We start from the raw sequence: 27,898 nt of genomic DNA, 5'->3' as shown, positions 1-27,898 counted from the left end.
CAAAAGTAGTGCACTACATCCTATGGGCCCCTGGTCAAAAGTAGTGCACTACATCCTATGGGCCCTGGTCAAAAGTAGTGCACTACATCCTATGGGCCCTGGTCAAAAGTAGTGCACTACATCCTATGGGCCCTGGTCAAAAGTAGTGCACTACATCCTATGGGCCCCTGGTCAAAAGTAGTGCACTACATCCTATGGGCCCTGGTCAAAAGTAGTGCACTACATCCTATGGGCCCTGGTCAAAAGTAGTGCACTGTATAAGGTGCTGTTCATAGATACACAGTAGGTCTATGAATCGGTGCTCATTTTCAACCTAGATTTAACTTTGTCAAAGACAAATAGCAAGGATATGTCTTCTAATGTTCTCAAATACAAATTGACACAGTCAGACACCAAAAGCACAATTAAATGGACATTTTATTTACATTATTATTATTATTAAGTTCATACACTTTGAACACCTTAGTGAAGTTATGCCTGGGCGTCCTGTTGTTCAGGTGTTTTATAAATCAGCTCTAACACCAAAACCAGGTCCAGGAGGAGGCTCAGACAGAGATGTCAGTCCACCTGCTGGCTCACAGGAGAAACGGCCGTTCCTGGAAGATAAATAACAACAAAGAATTATTACATTTAGGAAATGTCAACATTTCACATTTTTTTCTACTTTATATTCATTTCCAGCAACGACCCCCCCCCCCACACACAAAAAAACCAACAAATGTGAAAACAGCAGGTTTATGTTTTGTATTTAAAAAGAGGAAAATGTTAAAATAATTATACGTGCATTCAGAAAGTATTCAGATCCCTTGACTTCTTCCACATTTTGTTAAGTTACACATTTTCCCCCTCCAATCTACACACACTACCCCATAGTGACAAAGCAAAAACTGCTGTTTTTTTTTTATTTTTATAAATGTTTGCAAATGTATTCAATCTAAAAAATTAAAATAGAAACATCACATTTACGTAAGTAGTCAGAACCCTTTACTCGTTGAAGCACCTTTGGCAGTGATTACAGCCTCGAGTCTTCTTGGGCTACAAGCTTGGCATCGCTGTATTTGAGGAGTTTCTCAAGTCTTCTTGGGTCTGACGCTACAAGATTGGCACACCAGTTTTTGGGGAGTTTCTCCCATTCTTCTCTGCAGATCCTCTCAAGCTCTGTCAGGTTGGATGGGGAGCGTCGCTGCACAGCTATTTTCAGGTCTCTCCAGAGATGTTCGATCGGGTTCAAGTCCAGGTTCTGGCTGGGCCACTCAAGGACATTCAGAGACTTGTCCCGAAAACACCCCTGCGTTATATCTTGGCTGTGTCTTTAGGGTCGTTGTCCTGTTGGAAGTTCGCCGTAGTCTGAGATCCGGAGCACTCTGGAGCAGGTTTTCATCATGCATCTCTGTACTTTGCTTCGTTCATCTTTCCCTCGATCCTGGCTAGTCTCACAGTCCCTGCCGCTGAAAAAGATCACAACAGCATGATGCTGCCACCACCGTGCTTCACGGTAGGGATGGTGCCAGGTTTTCTCCAGACGTGACACTTGGCATTAAGGCCAAATATTGGTTTCATCAGACCAGAGAATCTAGTTTCTCATGGTCTGAGAGTCCTTTAGGTGCCTTTTCCTCAGACTGGGGCTAAGATCCACCTTTCAACAGGACAGTGACCCTAAGCACACAGCCACGATAACGCAGGGGTGGCTTCGGGACAAGTCTCTGAATGTCCTTGAGTGGCCCAGCCAGAGCCTGGACTTGGAGAGACCTGAAAATAGCTGTGCAGCGACGCTCCCCATCCAACCTGACAGAGCTTGAGAAGATCTACAGAGAAGAATGGGAGAAACTCCCCAAATACAGGTGTGCCAATCTTGTAGCGTCAGACCCAAGAAGACTCCAGGCTGTAATCGCTGCCAAAGGTGTTTCAACATAATATTGAGTAAAGGGTCTGAATACTTATGTAATTGATCAGTTTTTTAACATTTTTAATAAATGTACTAACATTTCAAAAATATATATATGTTTTGCTTGCTTTGTCATTATGGGGTATTGTGTGTTGATTGGGTGGGGGGGGACAATTTAATACATTTTTATAATAAGACTAATGTATCAAAATGTTGGGAAAAATTCAAGGGGTCTGAATACTTTCTGAATGCACACACACACACACACACACACACACACACAAAACAATAGTTTACTTAGATCTCTATCTATTTCTTTGCTCGATCCAACGATCAACCGGTTGTAAAAAGCACCAGTGTGTGTCAAAACGTCAGTCTTCACAGTTCACTGCTGAACAACATGCTGTTATATTGTATATGAGTTAGGACCAGTCCAGTACTATGTCCTCGACACAGTTCACTGCTGAACAACATGCTGTTATATTGTATATGAGTTAGGACCAGTCCAGTACTATGTCCTCGACACAGTTCACTGCTGAACAACATGCTGTTATATTGTATATGAGTTAGGACCAGTCCAGTACTATGTCCTCGACACAGTTCACTGCTGAACAACATGCTGTTATATTGTATATGAGTTAGGACCAGTCCAGTACTATGTCCTCGACACAGTTCACCGCTGAATAACATGCTGTTATATTGTATATGCGTTAGGAGCCTGTGTTTGTCGCAATCATGCCACATGCCTGGATTTTGTTAAACATTTAAAGAACTTTAAAAAAAAAAAAAAAAAAAAAAAAATGTAACGTCTACATCAAACTTCCCAAATTCTTTGTCAGATGGTCGAGCACCATCCTCAGTCAATTGCTTACATTTAAAAAAATGAAGGATACAATCTTACTACGGCATACAATTGAGCAAAACACAGGACCGTAAATATGATATGAGGCGATAAGACATTCATACCTGGGTCCAGGAGGAGGGACTTGTCCAGCTTTCAGTTCGTCAATGATCTGATCAATGTCTTTAGGACTCAGGTCCTCCTGTAAAGCCAGAGGGCAGCAACACATCACAGATCCACATTCAGACAATGAAACGACCCTGATACATCAAACCAGTCTATTTACCCAGTAAAACCAGTCTATTTACCCAGTAAAACCAGTCTATTTACCCAGTAAAACCAGTCTATTTACCAAGTAAAACCAGTCTATTTACCAAGTAAAACCAGTCTATTTACCCAGTAAAACCAGTCTATTTACCCAGTAAAACTATTGACATCGTAAAACCAGTCTATTTACCCAGTAAAACTATTGACATCGTAAAACCAGTCTATTTACCCAGTAAAACTATTGACATCGTAAAACCAGTCTATTTACCCAGTAAAACTTCCCTGACACATAAAACCAGTTCGATAACCTAAATGAGTGAAATTTGTATTGCTATATTTATTCAATTACAAAAAAAAACAATCAGTTCTGCTTAATTCAGCACGAGGGTTGTGGTTTACAGAGAGCCTTAGTGGTTTTCCAACTAACAGACGGTACTAATGGAGAACTAGAGACCAACTAACAGACGGTACTAATGGAGAACTAGAGACCAACTAACAGACAGTACTAATGGAGAACTAGAGACCAACTAACAGACAGTACTAATGGAGAACTAGAGACCAACTAACAGACAGTACTAATGGAGAACTAGAGACCAACTAACAGACAGTACTAATGGAGAACTGGAGACCAACTAACAGACGGTACTAATGGAGAACTAGAGACCAACTAACAGACAGTACTAATGGAGAACTAGAGACCAACTAACAGACAGTACTAATGGAGAACTAGAGACCAACTAACAGACGGTACTAATGGAGAACTAGAGACCAACTAACAGACGGTACTAATGGAGAACTAGAGACCAACTAACAGACGGTACTAATGGAGAACTAGAGACCAACTAACAGACAGTACTAATGGAGAACTAGAGACCAACTAACAGACAGTACTAATGGAGAACTAGAGACCAACTAACAGACGGTACTAATGGAGAACTAGAGACCAACTAACAGACAGTACTAATGGAGAACTAGAGACCAACTAACAGACAGTACTAATGGAGAACTAGAGACCAACTAACAGACAGTACTAATGGAGAACTAGAGACCAACTAACAGACGGTACTAATGGAGAACTAGAGACCAACTAACAGACGGTACTAATGGAGAACTAGAGACCAACTAACAGACAGTACTAATGGAGAACTAGAGACCAACTAACAGACAGTACTAATGGAGAACTAGAGACCAACTAACAGACGGTACTAATGGAGAACTAGAGAAGAGACCAACTACTATAATATTTTTGCAGATATCATTTTGAGAATATCTCAGTATTATTTTGGTGCTAGTCCGCTGTAGCAAAACCCCAGTGTTTTTCCTTCACAACCTGTTCTCCATATTTTTTTTTAAAATCGGGAGCCTGTTTGTTTTCAGTACTTTTATTTCAACGACTGATCAAAACTTGTTTACTCATTCATGACTCTTGTTCCTCTGCAGCAGACATATGGTAAGCAATATAGTTTAGAACATCGAATCACAAATTTAATTTTTTATTTTTTATTTTTTTTAAATCACAGTATTGAATCGCAATTCATATTGTATCGGCACATAAGTATGGTGAGGTTCCTGGCCATTCCCAGATCCAGTATACTCACGTAGTAGTTGTCGTTGATCTGGACCATGGGAGCGTTAACACAGGCACCAAGACACTCCACCTCTATGAGAGAGAACATCTTGTCTGCAGTCATCCCTCCTACCTTGATGCCTGAGAGAGGAGGAGGAGGAGGAGGAGGAGGAAGATGTTTCGGCTTATAAGACTGATCTGATGGAAAGATTGGTGAACTGATCCCAGATCAGATTGTGCTTTTGTCAACGACATTGCCATTGTCAAGCCAAACATGTTCTGCATGACAATTGGATAAAGAGTTGGCAAGAGAGTAGAAACCGACTGGAACCCAGCATCTTGACACTGCAAAAGAAACAACTTAATATTCACAAAAAAATATACATGTATAGGTTTAGCGATCATCGTTAAGTAGGAGTGAAAAAATAATTGTAATTGATTCTTAGTTCTCCTAGATCTCTGAAGCTAGCTTAATGCTCGACTCTAAACAATCCATTACTGTTGTGTACACTAGGGTTGGGCGATATTACAATAGCATCATCTATCTACGACGATTGACAGCCATCGTCGATTGGTAACGAAATCGTAATGTGACAGATGATGGTTGACCCTATTTGAACTGGACTGGTGTAGAGCAGTGAAGAACAGTCTCACAGCACACAGCTATAGACTAAAGCCTACACCCATTCTTCATTATCTTATTTCTGACACACTAACTACACTATATATACAAAAGTATGTGGACACCCCTTCAAATGAGTGGATTTGGCTATTTCACCCACACCCGTTGCTGACAGGTGTATACAAATCGAGCACACAGCCATGCAATCTCCATAGACAAACATTGGCAGTAGAATGTCCTTGCTGAAGAACTCGGTGACTTTCAACGTGGCACCGTCATAGGATGCCACCTTTCCAACAAGTCAGTTTGTTAAATTTCTGCCCTGCAAGAGCTGCTCCGGTCAACTGTAAGGGCTGTTATTGTGAAGTGGAAACGTTGAGAAGCAACAACGGCTCAGTCAGGAAGAGGTAGAGCCCACAAACTCACAGAACGGGACCGTCAAGTGTTGAAGCGCATAAAACTCGTCTGTCCCCGGTTGCAACACTCACTACCGAGTTCCAAACTGCCACTGGAAGCAACGTCACCACAAGAACTGTTCGTCGGGAGCTTCATGAAATGGGTTTCCATGGCCAAGCAGCCACACACAAGGCTAAGATCACCATGCGCAATGCCAAGTGTCAGCTGGTGTGGTGTAAAGCTCGCCAACATTGGACTCTGGAGCAGTGGAAACACGTTCTCTGGAGGGATGAATCACACTTCACCATCTGGTAGTCCGATGGACGAATCTGGGTTTGGCGAGTGCCAGGAGAACGCTACCTGCCCGGATGTGTCAACTGTAAAGTTTGGTGGAGGAGGAATAATAGCCGGGGCTGTTTTTCATGGTTCGAGCCCCTTAGTTCCAGTGAAGGGAAATCCTAACACTACAGCATACAATGAAATTCTAGATTATTCTGTGCTTCTAACATTGTGGTAACAGTTTGGGGAAAGGCCCTGTCCTGTTTCAGCATGATAATGCCCCCGTGCACAAAGCGAGGTCCATACAGAAATGGTTTATTGAGATCTGTGTGGAAGAACTTGACTGGCCTGCACATAGCCCTGACCTCAACCTCATCAAACACCTTTGCGATGAATTAGAACGACAACCGTGAGCCAGGTCTAATCGCCCAACATCAGTGCCCGACCTCACTAATGCTGTTGTGGCTGAATGGAAGCAAGTCCCCACAGCAATGTTCCAACATCTAGTGGATAACCTTTCCAGAAGAGTGGAGGCTGTTATAGCAGCAATGTTCCAACATCAAGTGGAAAGCCTCCCTAGAAGAGTGGAGGCTGTTATGCTGTTATAGCAGCAATGTTCCAACATCTAGTGGAAAGCCTTCCCAGAAGAGTGGAGGCTGTTATAGCAGCAATGTTCCAACATCTAGTGGAAAGCCTTCCCAGAAGGGTGGAGGCTGTTATAGAAGCAAAAATGGGAGACCAACTCCATGTTAATACCCTTGAATTTTGGAATCGGGTGTCCACATACTTTTGGTCATGTAGTGCATCTTGTGTCTACTAGCAGTTAAAAACAACATATCCTATATTCCCTTCGCTCTCTATTCTATGAATAGGACTTTGGTCGTTTTATGCATGGATTTATCCCAATCAAACAATGAATGTAACGGACTTGCATTTCAAAGTTGTTTTGGATAGCTAGGTAGCGAGGTAGCGAGGTGATAGTAAGGTAGCGAGGTGACTGACTATGTCAATAGCCCATAGAAAAATCTAAATGACAAGTTTTCATCAAGTTCAAGCTTATTAAGAAAGAAATGATCCATTCGGCCAGGATAACCCCTCCATGTGAGGTCAAAAACCAAATGGCCAATAACCCGTCCTCCTACTGGCCTATCACAAACCAAATGGCCAATAACTCTCCTCCTACTGGCCTATCACAAACCAAATGGCCAATAACCCGTCCTCCTACTGGCCTATCACAAACCAAATGGCCAATAACTCGTCATCCTACTGGCCTATCACAAACCAAATGGCCAATAACCCATCCTCCTACTGGCCTATCACAAACCAAATGGCCAATAACCCATCCTCCTACTGGCCTATCACAAACCAAATGGCCAATAACCCATCCTCCTACTGGCCTATCACAAACCAAATGGCCAATAACCCATCATCCTACTGGCCTATCACAAACCAAATGGCCAATAACCCATCCTCCTACTGGCCTATCACAAACCAAATGGCCAATAACCCATCCTCCTACTGGCCTATCACAAACCAAATGGCCAATAACCCATCTTCCTACTGGCCTATCACAAACCAAATGGCCAATAACCCATCCTCCTACTGGCCTATCACAAACCAAATGGCCAATAACCCATCTTCCTACTGGCCTATCACAAACCAAATGGCCAATAACCCATCATCCTACTGGCCTATCACAAACCAAATGGCCAATAACCCATCTTCCTACTGGCCTATCACAAACTAAATGGCCAATAACCCATCTTCCTACTGGCCTATCACAAACCAAATGGCCAATAACCCATCTTCCTACTGGCCTATCACAAACCAAATGGCCAATAACTCATCATCCTACTGGCCTATCACAAACCAAATGGCCAATAACCCATCTTCCTACTGGCCTATCACAAACCAAATGGCCAATAACCCATCTTCCTACTGGCCTATCACAAACCAAATGGCCAATAACTCGTCATCCTACTAGCCTATCACAAACCAAATGGACAATAACCCATGTTCCTACTGGCCTATCACAAACCAAATGGACAATAACTCATCATCCTACTGGCCTATCACAAAACCCCTCCTCCATGTGAAGTAAAAAAATGTTTTTTTAAATAGCCACATGTTCATCTGTCATATAGACAATAATAAAAAATAATAAAATCAACATTTGTTTATCCATCTTCACTTTGATCCCCTTTCATGTCTGGGTCCGCCTGTCGATCTCTTACCCAGTTTGTTCTGGAGGGCCTCCAGGATGCTGTCGGAGTCGCAAAGCATGCAGGGAGTTGTAGTGCAGATCTGGATGTGGTACTTGCCCACCGGCTGCCTCAGGAACATGGTGTAGAACGTCGCTACCTCATAGATCCTCATCGGAGGGACCTCAAGCACCTCGGCCACCTGGGAGAAGAGAGGAAAATGTATGTTAAAAAAAATGTAAAAAATGGAGGCTCATTAACAAAAAAGGTGTAGCATTGACTTAAGTATAATCAGTCCAGCAATGGATGATGGAGTCGGTTTCTAAATGGCTCGTCCCTACTGATCACGCCCCTGGTCTGGTTTCTAAATGGCTCGTCCTTACTGATAACGCCCCTGGTCTGGTTTCTAAAACCCATCCTCCTACTGATCACGCCCCTGGTTTGGTTTCTAAATGGCTCGTCCCTACTGATCACGCCCCTGGTCTGGTTTCTAAATGGCTCGTCCCTACTGATCACGCCCCTGGTCTGGTTTCTAAATGGCTCGCCTTACTGATCACGCCCCTGGTCTGGTTTCTAAATGGCTCGTCCCTATATAACGACCCTGGTCTGGTTTCTAAATGGCTCGTCCCTACTGATCACGCCCCTGGTCTGGTTTCTAAATGGCTTCACTTTGATCACGCCCCTGGTCTGGTTTCTAAATGGCTCGTCCCTCTTAACGCCCTGGTCTGGTTTCTAAATGGCAGGATGCTGTCCTTACAGGGAGTGCCTGATCACGCCCCTGGTCTGGTTTCTAAATGGCTGTCCCTACTGATCACGCCCCTGGTCTGGTTTCTAAATGGCTCGTCCTTAGATCACGCCCCTGGTCTGGTTTCTAAATGGCACCTCGGCCTACTGGGATCACGCCCCTGGTCTGGTTTCTAAAAAAACTGATCACGCCCCTGGTCTGGTTTCTAAATGGCTCGTCCTTACTGATCACGCCCTGGTCTGGTTTCTAAATGGCTCGTCCCTACTGATCACGCCCCTGGTCTGGTTTCTAAATGGCTCGTCCTTACTGATCACGCCCCTGGTCTGGTTTCTAAATGGCTCGTCCCTACTGATCACGCCCCTGGTCTGGTTTCTAAATGGCTCGTCCTTACTGATCACGCCCCTGGTCTGGTTTCTAAATGGCTCGTCCTTACTGATCACGCCCCTGGTCTGGTTTCTAAATGGCTCGTCCCTACTGATCACGCCCCTGGTCTGGTTTCTAAATGGCTCGTCCTTACTGATCACGCCCCTGGTCTGGTTTCTAAATGGCTCGTCCCTACTGATAACGCCCTGGTCTGGTTTCTAAATGGCTCGTCCCTACTGATCACGCCCCTGTTCTGGTTTCTAAATGGCTCGTCCTTACTGATCACGCCCCTGGTCTGGTTTCTAAATGGCTCGTCCTTACTGATCACGCCCCTGGTCTGGTTTCTAAATGGCTCGTCCTTACTGATCACGCCCCTGGTCTGGTTTCTAAATGGCTCGTCCTTACTGATCACGCCCCTGGTCTGGTTTCTAAATGGCTCGTCCCTACTGATCACGCCCCTGGTCTGGTTTCTAAATGGCTCGTCCCTACTGATCACGCCCCTGGTCTGGTTTCTAAATGGCTCGTCCTTACTGATCACGCCCCTGGTCTGGTTTCTAAATGGCTCGTCCCTACTGATCACGCCCCTGGTCTGGTTTCTAAATGGCTCGTCCTTACTGATCACGCCCCTGGTCTGGTTTCTAAATGGCTCGTCCTTACTGATCACGCCCCTGGTCTGGTTTCTAAATGGCTCGTCCCTACTGATCACGCCCCTGGTCTGGTTTCTAAATGGCTCGTCCCTACTGATCACGCCCCTGGTCTGGTTTCTAAATGGCGCGTCCTTACTGATCACGCCCCTGGTCTGGTTTCTAAATGGCTCGTCCCTACTGATCACGCCCCTGGTCTGGTTTCTAAATGGCTCGTCCCTACTGATCACGCCCCTGGTCTGGTTTCTAAATGGCTCGTCCTTACTGATCACGCCCCTGGTCTGGTTTCTAAATGGCTCGTCCTTACTGATCACGCCCCTGGTCTGGTTTCTAAATGGCTCGTCCCTACTGATCACGCCCCTGGTCTGGTTTCTAAATGGCTCGTCCCTACTGATCACGCCCCTGGTCTGGTTTCTAAATGGCTCGTCCCTACTGATCACGCCCCTGGTCTGGTTTCTAAATGGCTCGTCCTTACTGATCACGCCCCTGGTCTGGTTTCTAAATGGCTCGTCCTTACTGATCACGCCCCTGGTCTGGTTTCTAAATGGCTCGTCCTTACTGATCACGCCCCTGGTCTGGTTTCTAAATGGCTCGTCCTTACTGATCACGCCCCTGGTCTGGTTTCTAAATGGCTCGTCCTTACTGATCACGCCCCTGGTCTGGTTTCTAAATGGCTCGTCCTTACTGATCACGCCCCTGGTCTGGTTTCTAAATGGCTCGTCCTTACTGATCACGCCCCTGGTCTGGTTTCTAAATGGCTTGTCCCTACTGATCACGCCCCTGGTCTGGTTTCTAAATGGCGCGTCCTTACTGATCACGCCCCTGGTCTGGTTTCTAAATGGCTCGTCCTTACTGATCACGCCCCTGGTCTGGTTTCTAAATGGCTCGTCCTTACTGATCACGCCCCTGGTCTGGTTTCTAAATGGCTCGTCCTTACTGATCACGCCCCTGGTCTGGTTTCTAAATGGCTCGTCCTTACTGATCACGCCCCTGGTCTGGTTTCTAAATGGCTCGTCCTTACTGATCACGCCCCTGGTCTGGTTTCTAAATGGCTCGTCCTTACTGATCACGCCCCTGGTCTGGTTTCTAAATGGCTCGTCCTTTCTGATCACGCCCCTGGTCTGCAAATAAGAGATTCTACGTAATTCTGTGGTTCAACAAATCTACATCAGCACACCACTCATTCATTCTGATTATGCCTATTTAAAAAAATCTGTTGCCACAAAAGCAAACCAGATTAACATAAACTCTATTCTGAAGCAAACAGATGCCTCAGTCGGCATATTGTTCATGGCTGAGATGGGGATATTGATTGATTTACCTTGTTCATGGCTGAGATGGGGAGCCATCCATGCTGTCTCTGAGCCAGGTCCAACACGGGGATGGTGGCGGCCTGCTTGTGGCCCTCTGGGTACATACTAATGATAGCATCGATCCTCTTAAAACAACAAACGGCCTTCATTAGTGACGCTTATATGATGCGGTTTGTTGATAAGAACAGAACATGTGATTGTTTTATGAAAGCTTCCTTTCATAAAAATAAAAAATAAACATTTTTTTGTAAAAGTTATAAGTTGTGAAATTGATGCGATTTACATTTTAATAAACCGGTGTTTTAATGGTTGTTGTTTTGGTCTTGATTTGCAGTCATTTCTTTAAAATAATCATGTTCTTGACATCATCCACTCACCTTCAGGTTGTCCACAGTGAACTCAAATGGAGTATCTGGGTTGTTGTCAGGTGTGTCTCTGTGCTGCAGTGGAAAGACAACAAGCAGATTAAATCATTCATTCAGTCATTATATTGAAGTCAGTTTTACAGAAATCCTACCAGTACCTGCCAAACTAAAAACAATGTTGTATTAGTTCAAAATGTTCAATTAGTAAAGCTACCAACTCATCAGAAAAAGGACAATCTCCCCCCATAGATCACTATGGAAAGCCCAAGGTGATTGTAAATGTACCACTGCCCCCTTGGTAACTGGCACGACAGGAAATGTGCCACTGCCCCCTTGGTAACTGGCAGGACAGGAAATGTACCACTGCCCCCTTGGTAACTGGCAGGACAGGAAATGTACCACTGCCCCCTTGGTAACTGGCAGGACAGGAAATGTACCACTGCCCCCTTGGTAACTGGCAGGACAGGAAATGTACCACTGCCCCTTGGTAACTGGCAGGACAGGAAATGTACCACTGCCCCCTTGGTAACTGGCAGGACAGGAAATGTACCACTGCCCCCTTGGTAACTGGCAGGACAGGAAATGTACCACTGCCCCCTTGGTAACTGGCAGGACAGGAAATGTACCACTGCCCCCTTGGTAACTGGCAGGACAGGAAATGTACCACTGCCCCCTTGGTAACTGGCACGACAGGAAATGTACCACTGCCCCCTTGGTAACTGGCACGACAGGAAATGTACCACTGCCCCCTTGGTAACTGGCACGACAGGAAATGTACCACTGCCACCTTGGTAACTGGCAGGACAGGAAATGTACCACTGCCCCCTTGGTAACTGGCAGGATGTACCACTGCCCCTTGGTAACTGGCAGGACAGGAAATGTACCACTGCCCCCTTGGTAACTGGCAGGACAGGAAATGTACCACTGCCCCTTGGTAACTGGCAGGACAGGAAATGTACCACTGCCCCCTTGGTAACTGGCAGGACAGGAAATGTACCACTGCCCCCTTGGTAACTGGCAGGACAGGAAATGTACCACTGCCCCCTTGGTAACAGTGCTATCCTGGTGTTATCTGGTTAAAATGGTCATTGTAAACATGCACAAGCTATGGTTGTGGCTCACGTAGGTAGGGCTTTGTTGAATCTCTTCTCTAAAAGACAATATACCATGTCTCTATGCCAAGGGACTGTTACCATGTCAACATGTCTCTATCCCAAGGGACTGTTACCATGTCTCTATCCCAAGGGACTGTTACCATGTCAACATGTCTCTATGCCAAGGGACTGTTACCATGTCAATATGTCTCTATGCCAAGGGACTGTTACCATGTCAACATGTCTCTATGCCAAGGGACTGTTACCATGTCAACATGTCTCTATCCCAAGGGACTGTTACCATGTCAACATGTCTCTATCCCAAGGGACTGTTACCATGTCAACATGTCTCTATCCCAAGGGACTGTTACCATGTCAACATGTCTCTATCCCAAGGGACTGTTACCATGTCAACATGTCTCTATCCCAAGGGACTGTTACCATGTCAACATGTCTCTATCCCAAGGGACTGTTACCATGTCTCTATCCCAAGGGACTGTTACCATGTCAACATGTCTCTATCCCAAGGGACTGTTACCATGTCAACATGTCTCTATCCCAAGGGACTGTTACCATGTCAACATGTCTCTATGCCAAGGGACTGTTACCATGTCAATATGTCTCTATGCCAAGGGACTGTTACCATGTCAACATGTCTCTATGCCAAGGGACTGTTACCATGTCAACATGTCTCTATCCCAAGGGACTGTTACCATGTCAACATGTCTCTATCCCAAGGGACTGTTACCATGTCAACATGTCTCTATGCCAAGGGACTGTTACCATGTCTCTATGCCAAGGGTCTGTTACCATGTCAACATGTCCCTATGCCAAGGGACTTTTACCATGTCAACATGTCTCTATCCCAGGGGACTGTTACCATGTCAACATGTCTCTATGCCAAGGGACTGTTACCATGTCAACATGTCTCTATCCCAAGGGACTGTTACCATGTCAACATGTCTCTATCCCAAGGGACTGTTACCATGTCAACATGTCTCTATGCCAAGGGACTGTTACCATGTCAACATGTCTCTATGCCAAGGGACTGTTACCATGTCAAAATGTCTCTATGCCAAGGGACTGTTACCATGTCAAAATGACTCTATCCCAAGGGACGGTTACCATGTCTCTATGCCAAGGGACTGTTACCATGTCAACATGTCTCTATCCCAAGGGACTGTTACCATGTCTCTATGCCAAGGGACTGTTACCATGTCTCTATGCCAAGGGACTGTTACCATGTCTCTATCCCAAGGGACTGTTACCATGTCTCTATCCCAAGGGACTGTTACCATGCCAACATGTCTCTATCCCAAGGGACTATTACCATGTCAACATGTCTCTATCCCAAGGGACTGTTACCATGTCTCTATGCCAAGGGACTGTTACCATGTCAACATGTCTCTATCCCAAGGGACTGTTACCATGTCTCTATGCCAAGGGACTGTTACCATGCCAACATGTCTCTATCCCAAGGGACTGTTACCATGTCTCTATCCCAAGGGACTGTTACCATGCCAACACGTCTCTATCCCAAGGGACTGTTACCATGCCAACATGTCTCTATCCCAAGGGACTATTACCATGTCAACATGTCTCTATCCCAAGGGACTATTACCATGTCAACATGTCTCTATCCCAAGGGACTGTTACCATGTCTCTATGCCAAGGGACTGTTACCATGTCTCATGCCAGGGACTGTTACCATGTCTCTATCCCAAGGGACTGTTACCATGTCTCTCTATCCCAAGGGACTGTTACCATGTCTCTATCCCAAGGGACTGTTACCATGCCAACATGTCTCTATCCCAAGGGACTATTACCATGTCAACATGTCTCTATCCCAAGGGACTGTTACCACTGCCAAGGGTTACCATGTCAACATGTCTCTATCCCAAGGGACTGTTACCATGTCTCTATCCCAAGGGACTGTTACCATGTCAACATGTCTCTATCCCAAGGGACTGTTACCATGTCAAGGGACTGTTACCATGTCTCTATCCCAAGGGACTGTTACCATGTCAACATGTCTCTATCCCAAGGGACTGTTACCATGCCAACATGTCTCTATCCCAAGGGACTGTTACCATGTCAACATGTCTCTATCCCAAGGGACTGTTACCATGTCTCTATCCCAAGGGACTGTTACCATGTCAACATGTCTCTATCCCAAGGGACTGTTACCATGTCTCTATCCTAAGGGACTGTTACCATGTCAACATGTCTCTATCCCAAGGGACTGTTACCATGTCAACATGTCTCTATCCCAAGGGACTGTTACCATGTCAACATGTCTCTATCCCAAGGGACTGTTACCATGTCTCTATCCCAAGGGACTGTTACCATGCCAACACGTCTCTATCCCAAGGGACTGTTACCATGCCAACATGTCTCTATCCCAAGGGACTGTTACCATGTCAACATGTCTCTATCCCAAGGGACTGTTACCATGTCAACATGTCTCTATCCCAAGGGACTGTTACCATGTCTCTATGCCAAGGGACTGTTACCATGCCAACATGTCTCTATCCCAAGGGACTGTTACCATGTCAACATGTCTCTATCCCAAGGGACTGTTACCATGTCAACATGTCTCTATGCCAAGGGACTGTTACCATGTCAACATGTCTCTATGCCAAGGGACTGTTACCATGTCAACATGTCTCTATCCCAAGGGACTGTTACAGTAGAGTATTGCAATATATATATATTTGTGTATATACAGTATCGGCCAGACCTTAACAACAGTGAACATGTACGAAGCAAGCCATGGCCTTGTTGTTGGAGATCTGGTCATATTGACTTAAGGTTCATAGTGTTAGTCACATCATAGTCTTTTGTTAGCCAGTGGTGTAAAGTACTTAAGTAGTACTTTTAAAGTATTTCTACTTAAGAAGTTTTTTTGGGGGGGTTATCTGTACATTTATATTTGACTCCTTCTACTTCACTTCATTCCTTAAGAAAATAATGTACTTTTTACTCCATACATTTTCATTGACACCAAAAAGTACATTACATTTTGAATGATTAGCAGGACAGGAAAATAGTCAAATCCACACACTAAACAGAGAACATCCCTGGTCATCTCTACTAGCCTCTGATCTGGAGGACTCACTAAACAGAGAACATCCCTGGTCATCCCTTCTAGCCTCTGATCTGGAGGACTCACGAAACAGAGAACATCCCTGGTCATCCCTTCTAGCCTCTGATCTGGAGGACTCACTAAACAGAGAACATCCCTGGTCATCCCTTCTAGCCTCTGATCTGGAGGACTCACTAAACAGAGAACATCCCTGGTCATCCCTACTGCCTCTGATCTGGAGGACTCACTAAACAGAGAACATCCCTGGTCATCCCATGCCTCTGATCTGGAGGACTCACTAAACAGAGAACATCCCTAGCCTCTGATCTGGAGGACTCACTAAACAGAGAACATCCCTGGTCATCCCTTCTAGCCTCTGATCTGGAGGACTCACTAAACAGAGAACATCCCTGGTCATCCCTTCTAGCCTCTGATCTGGAGGACTCACTAAACAGAGAACATCCCTGGTCATCCCTTCTAGCCTCTGTCTGGAGGACTCACTAAACAGAGAACATCCCTGGTCATCCCTACTAGCCTCTGATCTGGAGGACTCACTAAACAGAGAACATCCCTGGTCATCCCTACTGCCTCTGATCTGGAGGACTCACTAAACAGAGAACATCCCTGGTCATCCCTACTGTCTCTGATCTGGAGGACTCACTAAACAGAGAACATCCCTGGTCATCCCTTCTAGCCTCTGATCTGGAGGACTCACTAAACAGAGAACATCCCTGGTCATCCCTTCTAGCCTCTGATCTGGAGGACTCACTAAACAGAGAACATCCCTGGTCATCCCTTCTAGCCTCTGATCTGGAGGACTCACTAAACAGAGAACATCCCTGGTCATCCCTTCTAGCCTCTGATCTGGAGGACTCACTAAACAGAGAACATCCCTGGTCATCTACTGCCTCTGATCTGGAGGACTCACTAAACAGAGAACATCCCTGGTCATCCCTTCTAGCCTCTGATCTGGAGGACTCACTAAACAGAGAACATCCCTGGTCATCCCTTCTAGCCTCTGATCTGGAGGACTCACTAAACAGAGAACATCCCTGGTCATCCCTTCTAGCCTCTGATCTGGAGGACTCACTAAACAGAGAACATCCCTGGTCATCCCTTCTAGCCTCTGATCTGGAGGACTCACTAAACAGAGAACATCCCTGGTCATCCCTTCTAGCCTCTGATCTGGAGGACTCACTAAACAGAGAACATCCCTGGTCATCCCTACTAGCCTCTGATCTGGAGGACTCACTAAACAGAGAACATCCCTGGTCATCCCTACTGCCTCTGATCTGGAGGACTCACTAAACAGAGAACATCCCTGGTCATCCCTATGCCTCTGATCTGGAGGACTCACTAAACAGAGAACATCCCTGGTCATCCCTTCTAGCCTCTGATCTGGAGGACTCACTAAACAGAGAACATCCCTGGTCATCCCTACTAGCCTCTGATCTGGAGGACTCACTAAACAGAGAACATCCCTGGTCATCCCTACTGCCTCTGATCTGGAGGACTCACTAAACAGAGAACATCCCTGGTCATCCCTACTGCCTCTGATCTGGAGGACTCACTAAACAGAGAACATCCCTGGTCATCCCTTCTAGCCTCTGATCTGGAGGACTCACTGGGGGGAGAGAACATCCCTGGTCATCCCTTCTAGCCTCTGATCTGGAGGACTCACTAAACAGAGAACATCCCTGGTCATCCCTACTAGCCTCTGATCTGGAGGACTCACTAAACAGAGAACATCCCTGGTCATCCCTACTAGCCTCTGATCTGGAGGACTCACTAAACAGAGAACATCCCTGGTCATCCCTACTAGCCTCTGATCTGGAGGACTCACTAAACAGAGAACATCCCTGGTCATCCCTACTGCCTCTGATCTGGAGGACTCACTAAACAGAGAACATCCCTGGTCATCCCTACTGCCTCTGATCTGGAGGACTCACTAAACAGAGAACATCCCTGGTCATCCCTACTGCCTCTGATCTGGAGGACTCACTAAACAGAGAACATCCCTGGTCATCTCTACTGCCTCTGATCTGGAGGACTCACTAAACAGAGAACATCCCTGGTCATCCCTACTGCCTCTGATCTGGTGGACTCACTAAACAGAGAACATACCTGGTCATCCCTTCTAGCCTCTGATCTGGAGGACTCACTAAACAGAGAACATCCCTGGTCATCCCTACTGTCTCTGATCTGGAGGACTCACTAAACAGAGAACATCCCTGGTCATCCCTTCTAGCCTCTGATCTGGAGGACTCACTAAACAGAGAACATCCCTGGTCATCCCTACTGTCTCTGATCTGGAGGACTCACTAAACAGAGAACATCCCTGGTCATCCCTTCTAGCCTCTGATCTGGAGGACTCAATAAACAGAGAACATCCCTGGTCATCCCTACTGCCTCTGATCTGGAGGACTCACTAAACAGAGAACATCCCTGGTCATCCCTACTGTCTCTGATCTGGAGGACTCACTAAACAGAGAACATCCCTGGTCATCCCTTCTAGCCTCTGATCTGGAGGACTCACTAAACAGAGAACATCCCTGGTCAACCCTTCTAGCCTCTGATCTGGAGGACTCACTAAACAGAGAACATCCCTGGTCATCCCTACTGCCTCTGATCTGGAGGACTCACTAAACAGAGAACATCCCTGGTCATCCCTTCTAGCCTCTGATCTGGAGGACTCACTAAACAGAGAACATCCCTGGTCATCTACTGCCTCTGATCTGGAGGACTCACTAAACAGAGAACATCCCTGGTCATCTACTGCCTCTGATCTGGAGGACTCACTAAACAGAGAACATCCCTGGTCATCCCTTCTAGCCTCTGATCTGGAGGACTCACTAAACAGAGAACATCCCTGGTCATCCCTACTGCCTCTGATCGGGAGGACTCACTAAACAGAGAACATCCCTGGTCATCCCTACTGCCTCTGATCTGGAGGACTCACTAAACAGAGAACATCCCTGGTCATCCCTACTGTCTCTGATCTGGAGGACTCACTAAACAGAGAACATCCCTGGTCATCCCTACTGCCTCTGATCTGGAGGACTCACTAAACAGAGAACATCCCTGGTCATCCCTACTGCCTCTGATCTGGAGGACTCACTAAACAGAGAACATCCCTGGTCATCCCTACTGCCTCTGATCTGGAGGACTCACTAAACAGAGAACATCCCTGGTCATCCCTTCTAGCCTCTGATCTGGAGGACTCACTAAACAGAGAACATCCCTGGTCATCCCTACTGCCTCTGATCTGGAGGACTCACTAAACAGAGAACATCCCTGGTCATCCCTACTGCCTCTGATCTGGAGGACTCACTAAACAGAGAACATCCCTGGTCATCCCTTCTAGCCTCTGATCTGGAGGACTCACTAAACAGAGAACATCCCTGGTCATCCCTTCTAGCCTCTGATCTGGAGGACTCACTGAACATCCCTGGTCATCCCTTCTAGCCTCTGATCTGGAGGACTCACTAAACAGAGAACATCCCTGGTCATCCCTACTAGCCTCTGATCTGGAGGACTCACTAAACAGAGAACATCCCTGGTCATCCCTTCTAGCCTCTGATCTGGAGGACTCACTAAACAGAGAACATCCCTGGTCATCCCTACTAGCCTCTGATCTGGAGGACTCACTAAACAGAGAACATCCCTGGTCATCCCTACTGCCTCTGATCTGGAGGACTCACTAAACAGAGAACATCTCTGGTCATCTCTTCTAGCCTCTGATCTGGAGGACTCACTAAACAGAGAACATCCCTGGTCATCCCTACTAGCCTCTGATCTGGAGGACTCGCTAAACAGAGAACATCCCTGGTCATCCCTACTGCCTCTGATCTGGAGGACTCACTAAACAGAGAACATCCCTGGTCATCCCTACTAGCCTCTGATCTGGAGGACTCACTAAACAGAGAACATCCCTGGTCATCCCTTCTAGCCTCTGATCTGGAGGACTCACTAAACAGAGAACATCCCTGGTCATCCCTTCTAGCCTCTGATCTGGAGGACTCACTAAACAGAGAACATCCCTGGTCATCCCTACTGCCTCTGATCTGGAGGACTCACTAAACAGAGAACATCCCTGGTCATCCCTTCTAGCCTCTGATCTGGAGGACTCACTAAACAGAGAACATCCCTGGTCATCCCTTCTAGCCTCTGATCTGGAGGACTCACTAAACAGAGAACATCCCTGGTCATCTACTGCCTCTGATCTGGAGGACTCACTAAACAGAGAACATCCCTGGTCATCTACTGCCTCTGATCTGGAGGACTCACTAAACAGAGAACATCCCTGGTCATCTACTGCCTCTGATCTGGAGGACTCACTAAACAGAGAACATCCCTGGTCATCTACTGCCTCTGATCTGGAGGACTCACTAAACAGAGAACATCCCTGGTCATCTACTAGCCTCTGATCTGGAGGACTCACTAAACAGGGAACATCCCTGGTCATCCCTACTGTCTCTGATCTGGAGGACTCACTAAACAGAGAACATCCCTGGTCATCCCTACTGTCTCTGATCTGGAGGACTCACTAAACAGAGAACAGGTCATCCCTACTGTCTCTGATCTGGAGGACTCACAGAGAACATCCCTGGTCATCCCTACTGTCTCTGATCTGGAGGACTCACTAAACAGAGAACATCCCTGGTCATCCCTACTGTCTCTGATCTGGAGGACTCACTAAACAGAGAACATCCCTGGTCATCCCTACTGTCTCTGATCTGGAGGACTCACTAAACAGAGAACATCCCTGGTCATCCCTACTGCCTCTGATCTGGAGGACTCACTAAACAGAGAACATCCCTGGACTGCCTCTGATCTGGAGGACTCCTAAACAGAGAACGTCTGGTCATCCCTACTGCCTCTGATCTGGAGGACTCACTAAACAGAGAACATCCCTGGTCATCTACTGCCTCTGATCTGGAGGACTCACTAAACAGAGAACATCCCTGGTCATCCCTACTGTCTCTGATCTGGAGGACTCACTAAACAGAGAACATCCCTGGTCATCTACTGCCTCTGATCTGGAGGACTCACTAAACAGAGAACATCCCTGGTCATCCCTACTGCCTCTGATCTGGAGGACTCACTAAACAGAGAACATCCCTGGTCATCCCTACTGCCTCTGATCTGGAGGACTCACTAAATAGAGAACATCCCTGGTCATCCCCACTGCCTCTGATCTGGAGGACTCACTAAACAGAGAACATCCCTGGTCATCCCTACTGTCTCTGATCTGGAGGACTCACTAAACAGAGAACATCCCTGGTCATCCCTACTGCCTCTGATCTGGAGGACTCACTAAACAGAGAACATCCCTGGTCATCCCTACTGTCTCTGATCTGGAGGACTCACTAAACAGAGAAAATCCCTGGTCATCCCTACTGCCTCTGATCTGGAGGACTCACTAAACAGAGAACATCCCTGGTCATCGCTACTGCCTCTGATCTGGAGGACTCACTAAACAGAGAACATCCCTGGTCATCCCTACTGCCTCTGATCTGGAGGACTCACTAAACAGAGAAAATCCCTGGTCATCACTACTGCCTCTGATCTGGAGGACTCACTAAACAGAGAACATCCCTGGTCATCCCTACTGCCTCTGATCTGGAGGACTCACTAAACAGAGAACATCCCTGGTCATCCCTACTGCCTCTGATCTGGAGGACTCACTAAACAGAGAACATCCCTGGTCATCCCTACTGCCTCTGATCTGGAGGACTCACTAAATAGAGAACATCCCTGGTCATCCCTACTGCCTCTGATCTGGAGGACTCACTAAACAGAGAACATCCCTGGTCATCCCTACTGCCTCTGATCTGGAGGACTCACTAAACAGAGAACATCCCTGGTCATCCCTACTGCCTCTGATCTGGAGGACTCACTAAACAGAGAACATCCCTGGTCATCCCTACTGCCTCTGTTCTGGAGGACTCACTAAACAGAGAACATCCCTGGTCATCCATACTGCCTCTGTTCTGGAGGACTCACTATCTGTTGGACTAGTTAACTGTAAGGTTGCAAGATTGAATCCACGAGCTGACATGGTACAAATCTGCCGTTCTGCCCCTGAACAAGGCAGTTAACCCACTGTTCCTAGGCCGTCATTGAAAATAAGAATATGTTCTTAACTGACTTACCTAGTTAAATAAAGGTGTAAAAATTAAATAAAAAGTCGTCCAAAAATACTGATTTCCGATTGTTATGAAAACTTGAAATCGGCCCTAATTAAATCGGCCATTACAATTAATCGGTCGACCTCTACTCTGGACGGTTCTGACCTAGAATATGTGGACAACTACAAATACCTAGGTATCTGGTTAGACTGTAAACTCTCCTTCCAGACTCACATTAAGAATCTCCAATCCAAAATTAAATCTAGAATCGGCTTCCTATTTCACAACAATGTCTCCTTCACTCATGCTGCCAAACATACCCTCGTAAAACTGAAAAAAAAAGAAAAACTGACCATCCTACCAATCCTTGACTTCGACGATGTCATTTACAAAATAGCCTCCAACACTCTACTCAGCTAATTGGATGCAGTCTATCACAGTTCCATCTGTTTTGTCACCAAAGCCCCATATACTACCCACCACTGCGACCTGTATGCTCTCATTGGTTGGCCCTGACTACATATTCGTTGCCAAACCCACTGGCTCTAGGTCATCTAAGTCTTTGCTAGGTAAAGCCCCGCCTTATCTCAGCTCACTGGTCACCATAGCAACACCCACCAGTAGCACGTGCTCCAGCAGGTATATTTCACTGGTCATTCCCAAAGCCAACACTTCCTTTGGCCGCCTTTCCTTCCAGTTTTCTGCTGCCAATGACTGGAACGAATTGCAAAAATCACTGAAGCTGGAGTCTTATATCTCCCTCTCTAACTTTAAGTATCAGCTGTCAGAGCAGCTTACCGATCACTGTACCTGTAAACAGCCAATCTGTAAATAGCCACGCCCAACTACCTCATCCCCATATTATTACTTACCCTCTTGCTCCTTTGTGTCTCTACTTACGCATTCATCTTCTTCACATCTATCACTCCAGTGTTAATTTGTTAAATTGTAATTACTTTGCTACTATTTATTGCCTTTACTCCTTACTTCACACTGTACGTTGATTTTTATATTGTGTTACTCTGTTGTTGTTTTTGTCACACTGCTTTGCTTTATCTTGGCCAGGTCGCAGTTCTCAACTGGCAACTACCTGGTTAAATAAAAGTGAAGTAAAATCGACACAATCCGAGGTCCTCCCGGGTGGCGCAGTGGTCTAGGGCAGGTCCGTGGTGCGACGCACAATTGGCTTTGCGTCATCCGGGTTAGGGAGGGTTTGGCCGGTAGGGATATCTTTGTCTAATCGCGCACCAGCGACTCCTGGCGCAGTGCACGCTAACCAAGCACGGTGTTTCCTCCGACACATTGGTGCGGCTGGCTTGGATGCGCGCTGTGTTAAGAAGCAGTGCGGCTTGGTTGGGTTGTGTTTTGGAGGACTCATGGCTTTCGACCTTCGTCTCTCCCGAGCCCGTATGGGAGTTGTAGCGATGAGACAAGATAGTAACTACTAACAATTGGATACCACAGAAAAAAAAATATTATTAAAAAAATATATTTTAAAAATATTTTTAAAAAATAATACATTTACATTACAGTCATTTAGCAGACGCTCTTATATATTTAAATCGACAATCCTGTCTCTGAGCTCTTTATGGCTTTGTTTCTGCTTCTACACTGTGCCTTTCCAAATCATGTCCAATCAATTGAATTTACCACAGGTGGAACCCAGTCCAGTTGTAGAAACATATCAAGGATGATCAATGGAAACACGATGCACCTGAGCTCAATTTCAAGTCTCATAGTAAAGGGTCTGAATACTTATGTAAATACGGTATTTCTGTTTTTTATACATTTGTAAAAATGACTGTTTTTGCTTTGTCATTGCGGGGTATTGTGTGAGGGGGGAAAGTATTTAATCCATTTTAGAATAAGGCTGTAATGTAACAAAATGTGGAAAAAGTGAAGGGATCTGGATACTTTACGAATGCACTCTCATATTTACACAAGTACTCACACCCGAGTCAATAATTCGTAGAAGCACCCTTAGCAGCGATTACAGCTATGAGTCTTTCTGGGTAAGTCTCTAAGAGATTTCCACACCTGGATTGTAAAACATTTGCCCATTTATTATTTTCAAAATTCTTCAAGCTCTGTCAAATTGGTTGGCTAAAGAACCATTTTTAGGTCTTGCCATAGATTTTGAAGCAGATTTAGGTCAAAACTGTAACTCAGAAATATTCTGTGTCTTCTTGGTAAGCAACTGCAGTGTAGATTTGGCCTTGTGGTTTTGGTTATTGTCCTGCTGAAAGGTGAATTCATCTCCCAGTGTCTGGTGGAAAGCAGACTGAACCAGGTTATTGTCCTGCTGACAGGTGAATTCATCTCCCAGTGTCTGGTGGAAAGCAGACTGAACCAGGTTTTCCTCTAGGATTTTGCCTGTGCTTAGCTCCATGAAGGGAAAAAAATTTATCTTGAAAACCATCCCAGTCCTTACCGATTACAAGCATGCCCATAACATGATGCAGCCACCACTATGCTTGAAAATATGCAGTGGTACTCTAATGTGTTGTATTGGATTTGACCCAAACATAACATGTATTCAGGACAAGTGGTTTCCTTCCTCTACAGCAACTGAGTTAGGAAGGACGCCTATATCTTTGTAGGGACTGGGTGTATTGATACACCATCCAAAGTGTAATGAATAACTTCACCATGCCCAAAGGGATATTGTATTTTTATTTTACCAATAGTTGTTGTTCTTTGTGAGGCATTGGAAAACCTCCCTGGTCTTTGTGGTTGTATCTGTGTTTGAAATTCACTGCTTCACTGAGGGACCTTATAGATAATTGTATGTGTGGGGTACAGAGATGAGGGACCTTACAGATAATTGTGTGTGTGGGGGTACAGAGATGAGGGACCTTACAGATAATTGTGTGTGTGGGGTACAGAGATGAGGGACCTTACAGATAATTGTATGTGTTGGGGTACAGAGATGAGGGACCTTACAGATAATTGTATGTGTTGGGGTACAGAGATGAGGGACCTTACAGATAATTGTATGTGTTGGGGTACAGAGATGAGGTACCTTACAGATAATTGTATGTGTGGGGTACAGAGATGAGGGACCTTACAGATAATTGTATGTGTGGGGTACAGAGATGAGGGACCTTACAGATAATTGTATGTGTTGGGTACAGAGATGAGGGACCTTACAGATAATTGTATGTGTCGGGGTACAGAGATGAGGGACCTTACAGTATGTGTGGGGTACAGAGATGAGGGACCTTACAGATAATTGTATGTGTGGGGGTACAGAGATGAGGGACCTTACAGATAATTGTATGTGTGGGGTACAGAGATGAGGGACCTTACAGATAATTGTATGTGTGGGGGTACAGAGATGAGGGACCTTACAGATAATTGTATGTGTGGGGTACAGAGATGAGGGACCTTACAGATAATTGTATGTGTTGGGTACAGAGATGAGGGACCTTACAGATAATTGTATGTGTCGGGGTACAGAGATGAGGGACCTTACAGTATGTGTGGGGTACAGAGATGAGGGACCTTACAGATAATTGTATGTGTGGGGTACAGAGATGAGGGACCTTACAGTATGTGAGGTGTACAGAGATGAGGGACCTTACAGTATGTGTGGGGTCCAGAGATGAGGGACCTTACAGATAATTGTATGTGTGGGGGTACAGAGATGAGGGACCTTACAGATAATTGTATGTGTTGGGTACAGAGATGAGGGACCTTACAGATAATTGTATGTGTCGGGGTACAGAGATGAGGGACCTTACAGTATGTGTGGGGTACAGAGATGAGGGACCTTACAGATAATTGTATGTGTGGGGGTACAGAGATGAGGGACCTTACAGTATGTGAGGTGTACAGAGATGAGGGACCTTACAGATAATTGTATGTGTGGGGGTACAGAGATGAGGGACCTTACAGATAATTGTATGTGTGGGGTACAGAGATGAGGGACCTTACAGATAATTGTATGCTGTTGTACAGAGATGAGGGACCTTACAGATATTTGTATGCTGTTGTACAGAGATGAGGGACCTTACAGTATGTGTGGGGTACAGAGATGAGGGACCTAACAGATAATTGTATGTGTGGGGTACAGAGATGAGGGACCTTACAGATAATTGTATGTGTGGGGTACAGAGATGAGGGACCTTACAGATAATTGTATGTGTGGGGGTACAGAGATGAGGGACCTTACAGATAATTGTATGTGTGGGGTACAGAGATGAGGTACCTTACAGATAATTGTATGTGTGGGGTACAGAGATGAGGTAGTCATTCAAAAATCTTATTAAACACCATTATTGCACAGAGTGAATCCATGCAACTTATTATGTGACTTATTGCCATAACAAAAGGGTTGAAAACTTATTGACTCAAGACATTTCAGTTTTTCATATAATTAATTTGTATAAAAACAATTAAAAAATATCTAAAAACAATTCCACTTTGACATGATGCGATATTGTGTGTCGTGGGCCAGTGACCAAAACAAATCTAAAATCAGTTTTAAATTCAGGCTGTAATATAACAAAATGCAGAAAAAAAAGTCAAGGGTGTGAATACTTTCTGAAGGCCATGTATATATGTGAGGAATGACGACGGGTGCCACTTCCTGTTTCCTGTTTCTTTTCCTTCATTTACTTTACTTCAAGCGAAGCTCAATTGCATCTTGTACAGCTAATATTTTCCACATCATGATTTGTCTCTCTAGCCACATTGAACAACATGATCTTGTATTGACACTGCCTTCACACGAACGAATTATCGCAGCAGATCATAGCATTATTGTTTGTTGTTATTCTTTTTAAAAATAAATTATCCTTTTCTCTATATTGCAACCAAATTTGCACACACCCCATATTCCATAATGTTGTCATGGAAAATATTCATGTTGTTTCCAACTAGCAATCAACAACTGTGAATACAATCAACAACTGTGAATACAATCAACAACTGTGAATACAATCAACAACTGTGAATACAATCAACAACTGTGAATACAAGCCGTAAACACGTCTGCATTATTGAACGTCTCTTTGGCAAATGACGGGACTGGCAAGGAATGTTAACTAAAGAGACTGGTACCCAGACTAGCCTTGTGTGGCCATACTTCCAAATCTCCTCTTGGTAGGTAAGAAGCCTGGGCTTCTGAGGCTAGTAAACATTAAGGATATAGTACAGTAAAAAATCTGCGAGGTTACAGATCCTACACAGCTGCACTCACCACAAAGATGCCCCCAGCTCCAGCTCTGGCAGCGGACTGGTGCAGACTCCTGACCTGCCTGGACTGAGAAGATGGAACATTGACAGAAAAAGAAGGATGTTAATGTGTGAATAAGGTTTGATTCTATGCAATACCAAACCAAAAACTAATTTATTAAAGACTTCAATACCAACAGGACCATTTGGCAGTATGAGGCACCAGTTATAATTATGACCATTGTGATTCAAAACGACTAAGAAGTTGTAAGGTAGCCGTGAAGCAAACTATGCAAGGCTAACTCAGTTAGCCAGTCAGGAAGCTTTAGCTGGCGAGATATAAGATATATTATAGATATATTTTCACAATCGTCCAAACAACATTATTGTTCATATTCATAGTTGACTAAATCATGACTCTAAATGAAAGTGTAACATTGGCTGGTGTAAGTAGCTACTAGTTAGCTAGCCATTCCGCTAGCTAGGCCGCTTGCCCTTGTCAAGTGTCATGCAACATATTTCATTCAATTCTCATAAAACGTAATGATTTTGATCATAAGACTGATAATGTTAGTATAACCCGAGTACATTGTTATAACCATACCGTTTGCGATACAACAGATCGAATTGCAGAAGTTAAAAACATCTCGACGGCGTAGTTTCGTCCCGTTGATACAACACTTATTGGACGACAGCAAAGGGCTTGACATCGATTTGACGGTCCTCTCGATTGAGAGGGTCTGGCTTTACGCAACGTGTTTACGTCTGAAGTGAAACTAATCGACCGCAGATCAAACATGATCAGAGATGTGACGCTTATTACAATTTTGTTTTTCTCTGTCCAAATGTATCTCCATTTATGTGAACGATCACATAAGATTATTAGGCTGATTTAACGGTCAGTGTTTGCATGGACGTGTGT

The 27,898-nt window shown here is 45.2% G+C and overlaps 1 protein-coding gene across 1 annotated transcript; it reads right to left on the bottom strand.

The window, feature by feature from the left end:
- Positions 1-399: 399 nt before the first annotated feature.
- ndufv2 (NADH:ubiquinone oxidoreductase core subunit V2) lies at positions 400-27,898 on the bottom strand. The gene is made up of 8 exons (XM_052475937.1): positions 27,581-27,898; positions 27,002-27,064; positions 11,501-11,563; positions 11,132-11,248; positions 8,092-8,260; positions 4,592-4,701; positions 2,852-2,928; positions 400-596 (listed from the first exon to the last, which is right to left on the bottom strand). The coding sequence occupies exons 1-8, from the start codon at positions 27,773-27,775 to the stop codon at positions 503-505; spliced, it is 888 nt and encodes a 295-aa protein (XP_052331897.1). The 5' UTR covers positions 27,776-27,898; the 3' UTR covers positions 400-502.

Source organism: Oncorhynchus keta, chromosome 23 (assembly GCF_023373465.1).
Source record: "Oncorhynchus keta strain PuntledgeMale-10-30-2019 chromosome 23, Oket_V2, whole genome shotgun sequence".
Taxonomy (NCBI): domain Eukaryota; kingdom Metazoa; phylum Chordata; class Actinopteri; order Salmoniformes; family Salmonidae; genus Oncorhynchus; species Oncorhynchus keta.
Note: the sequence above shows the minus strand (reverse complement) of the source record. Positions and strands in the feature narration are given on the sequence as shown.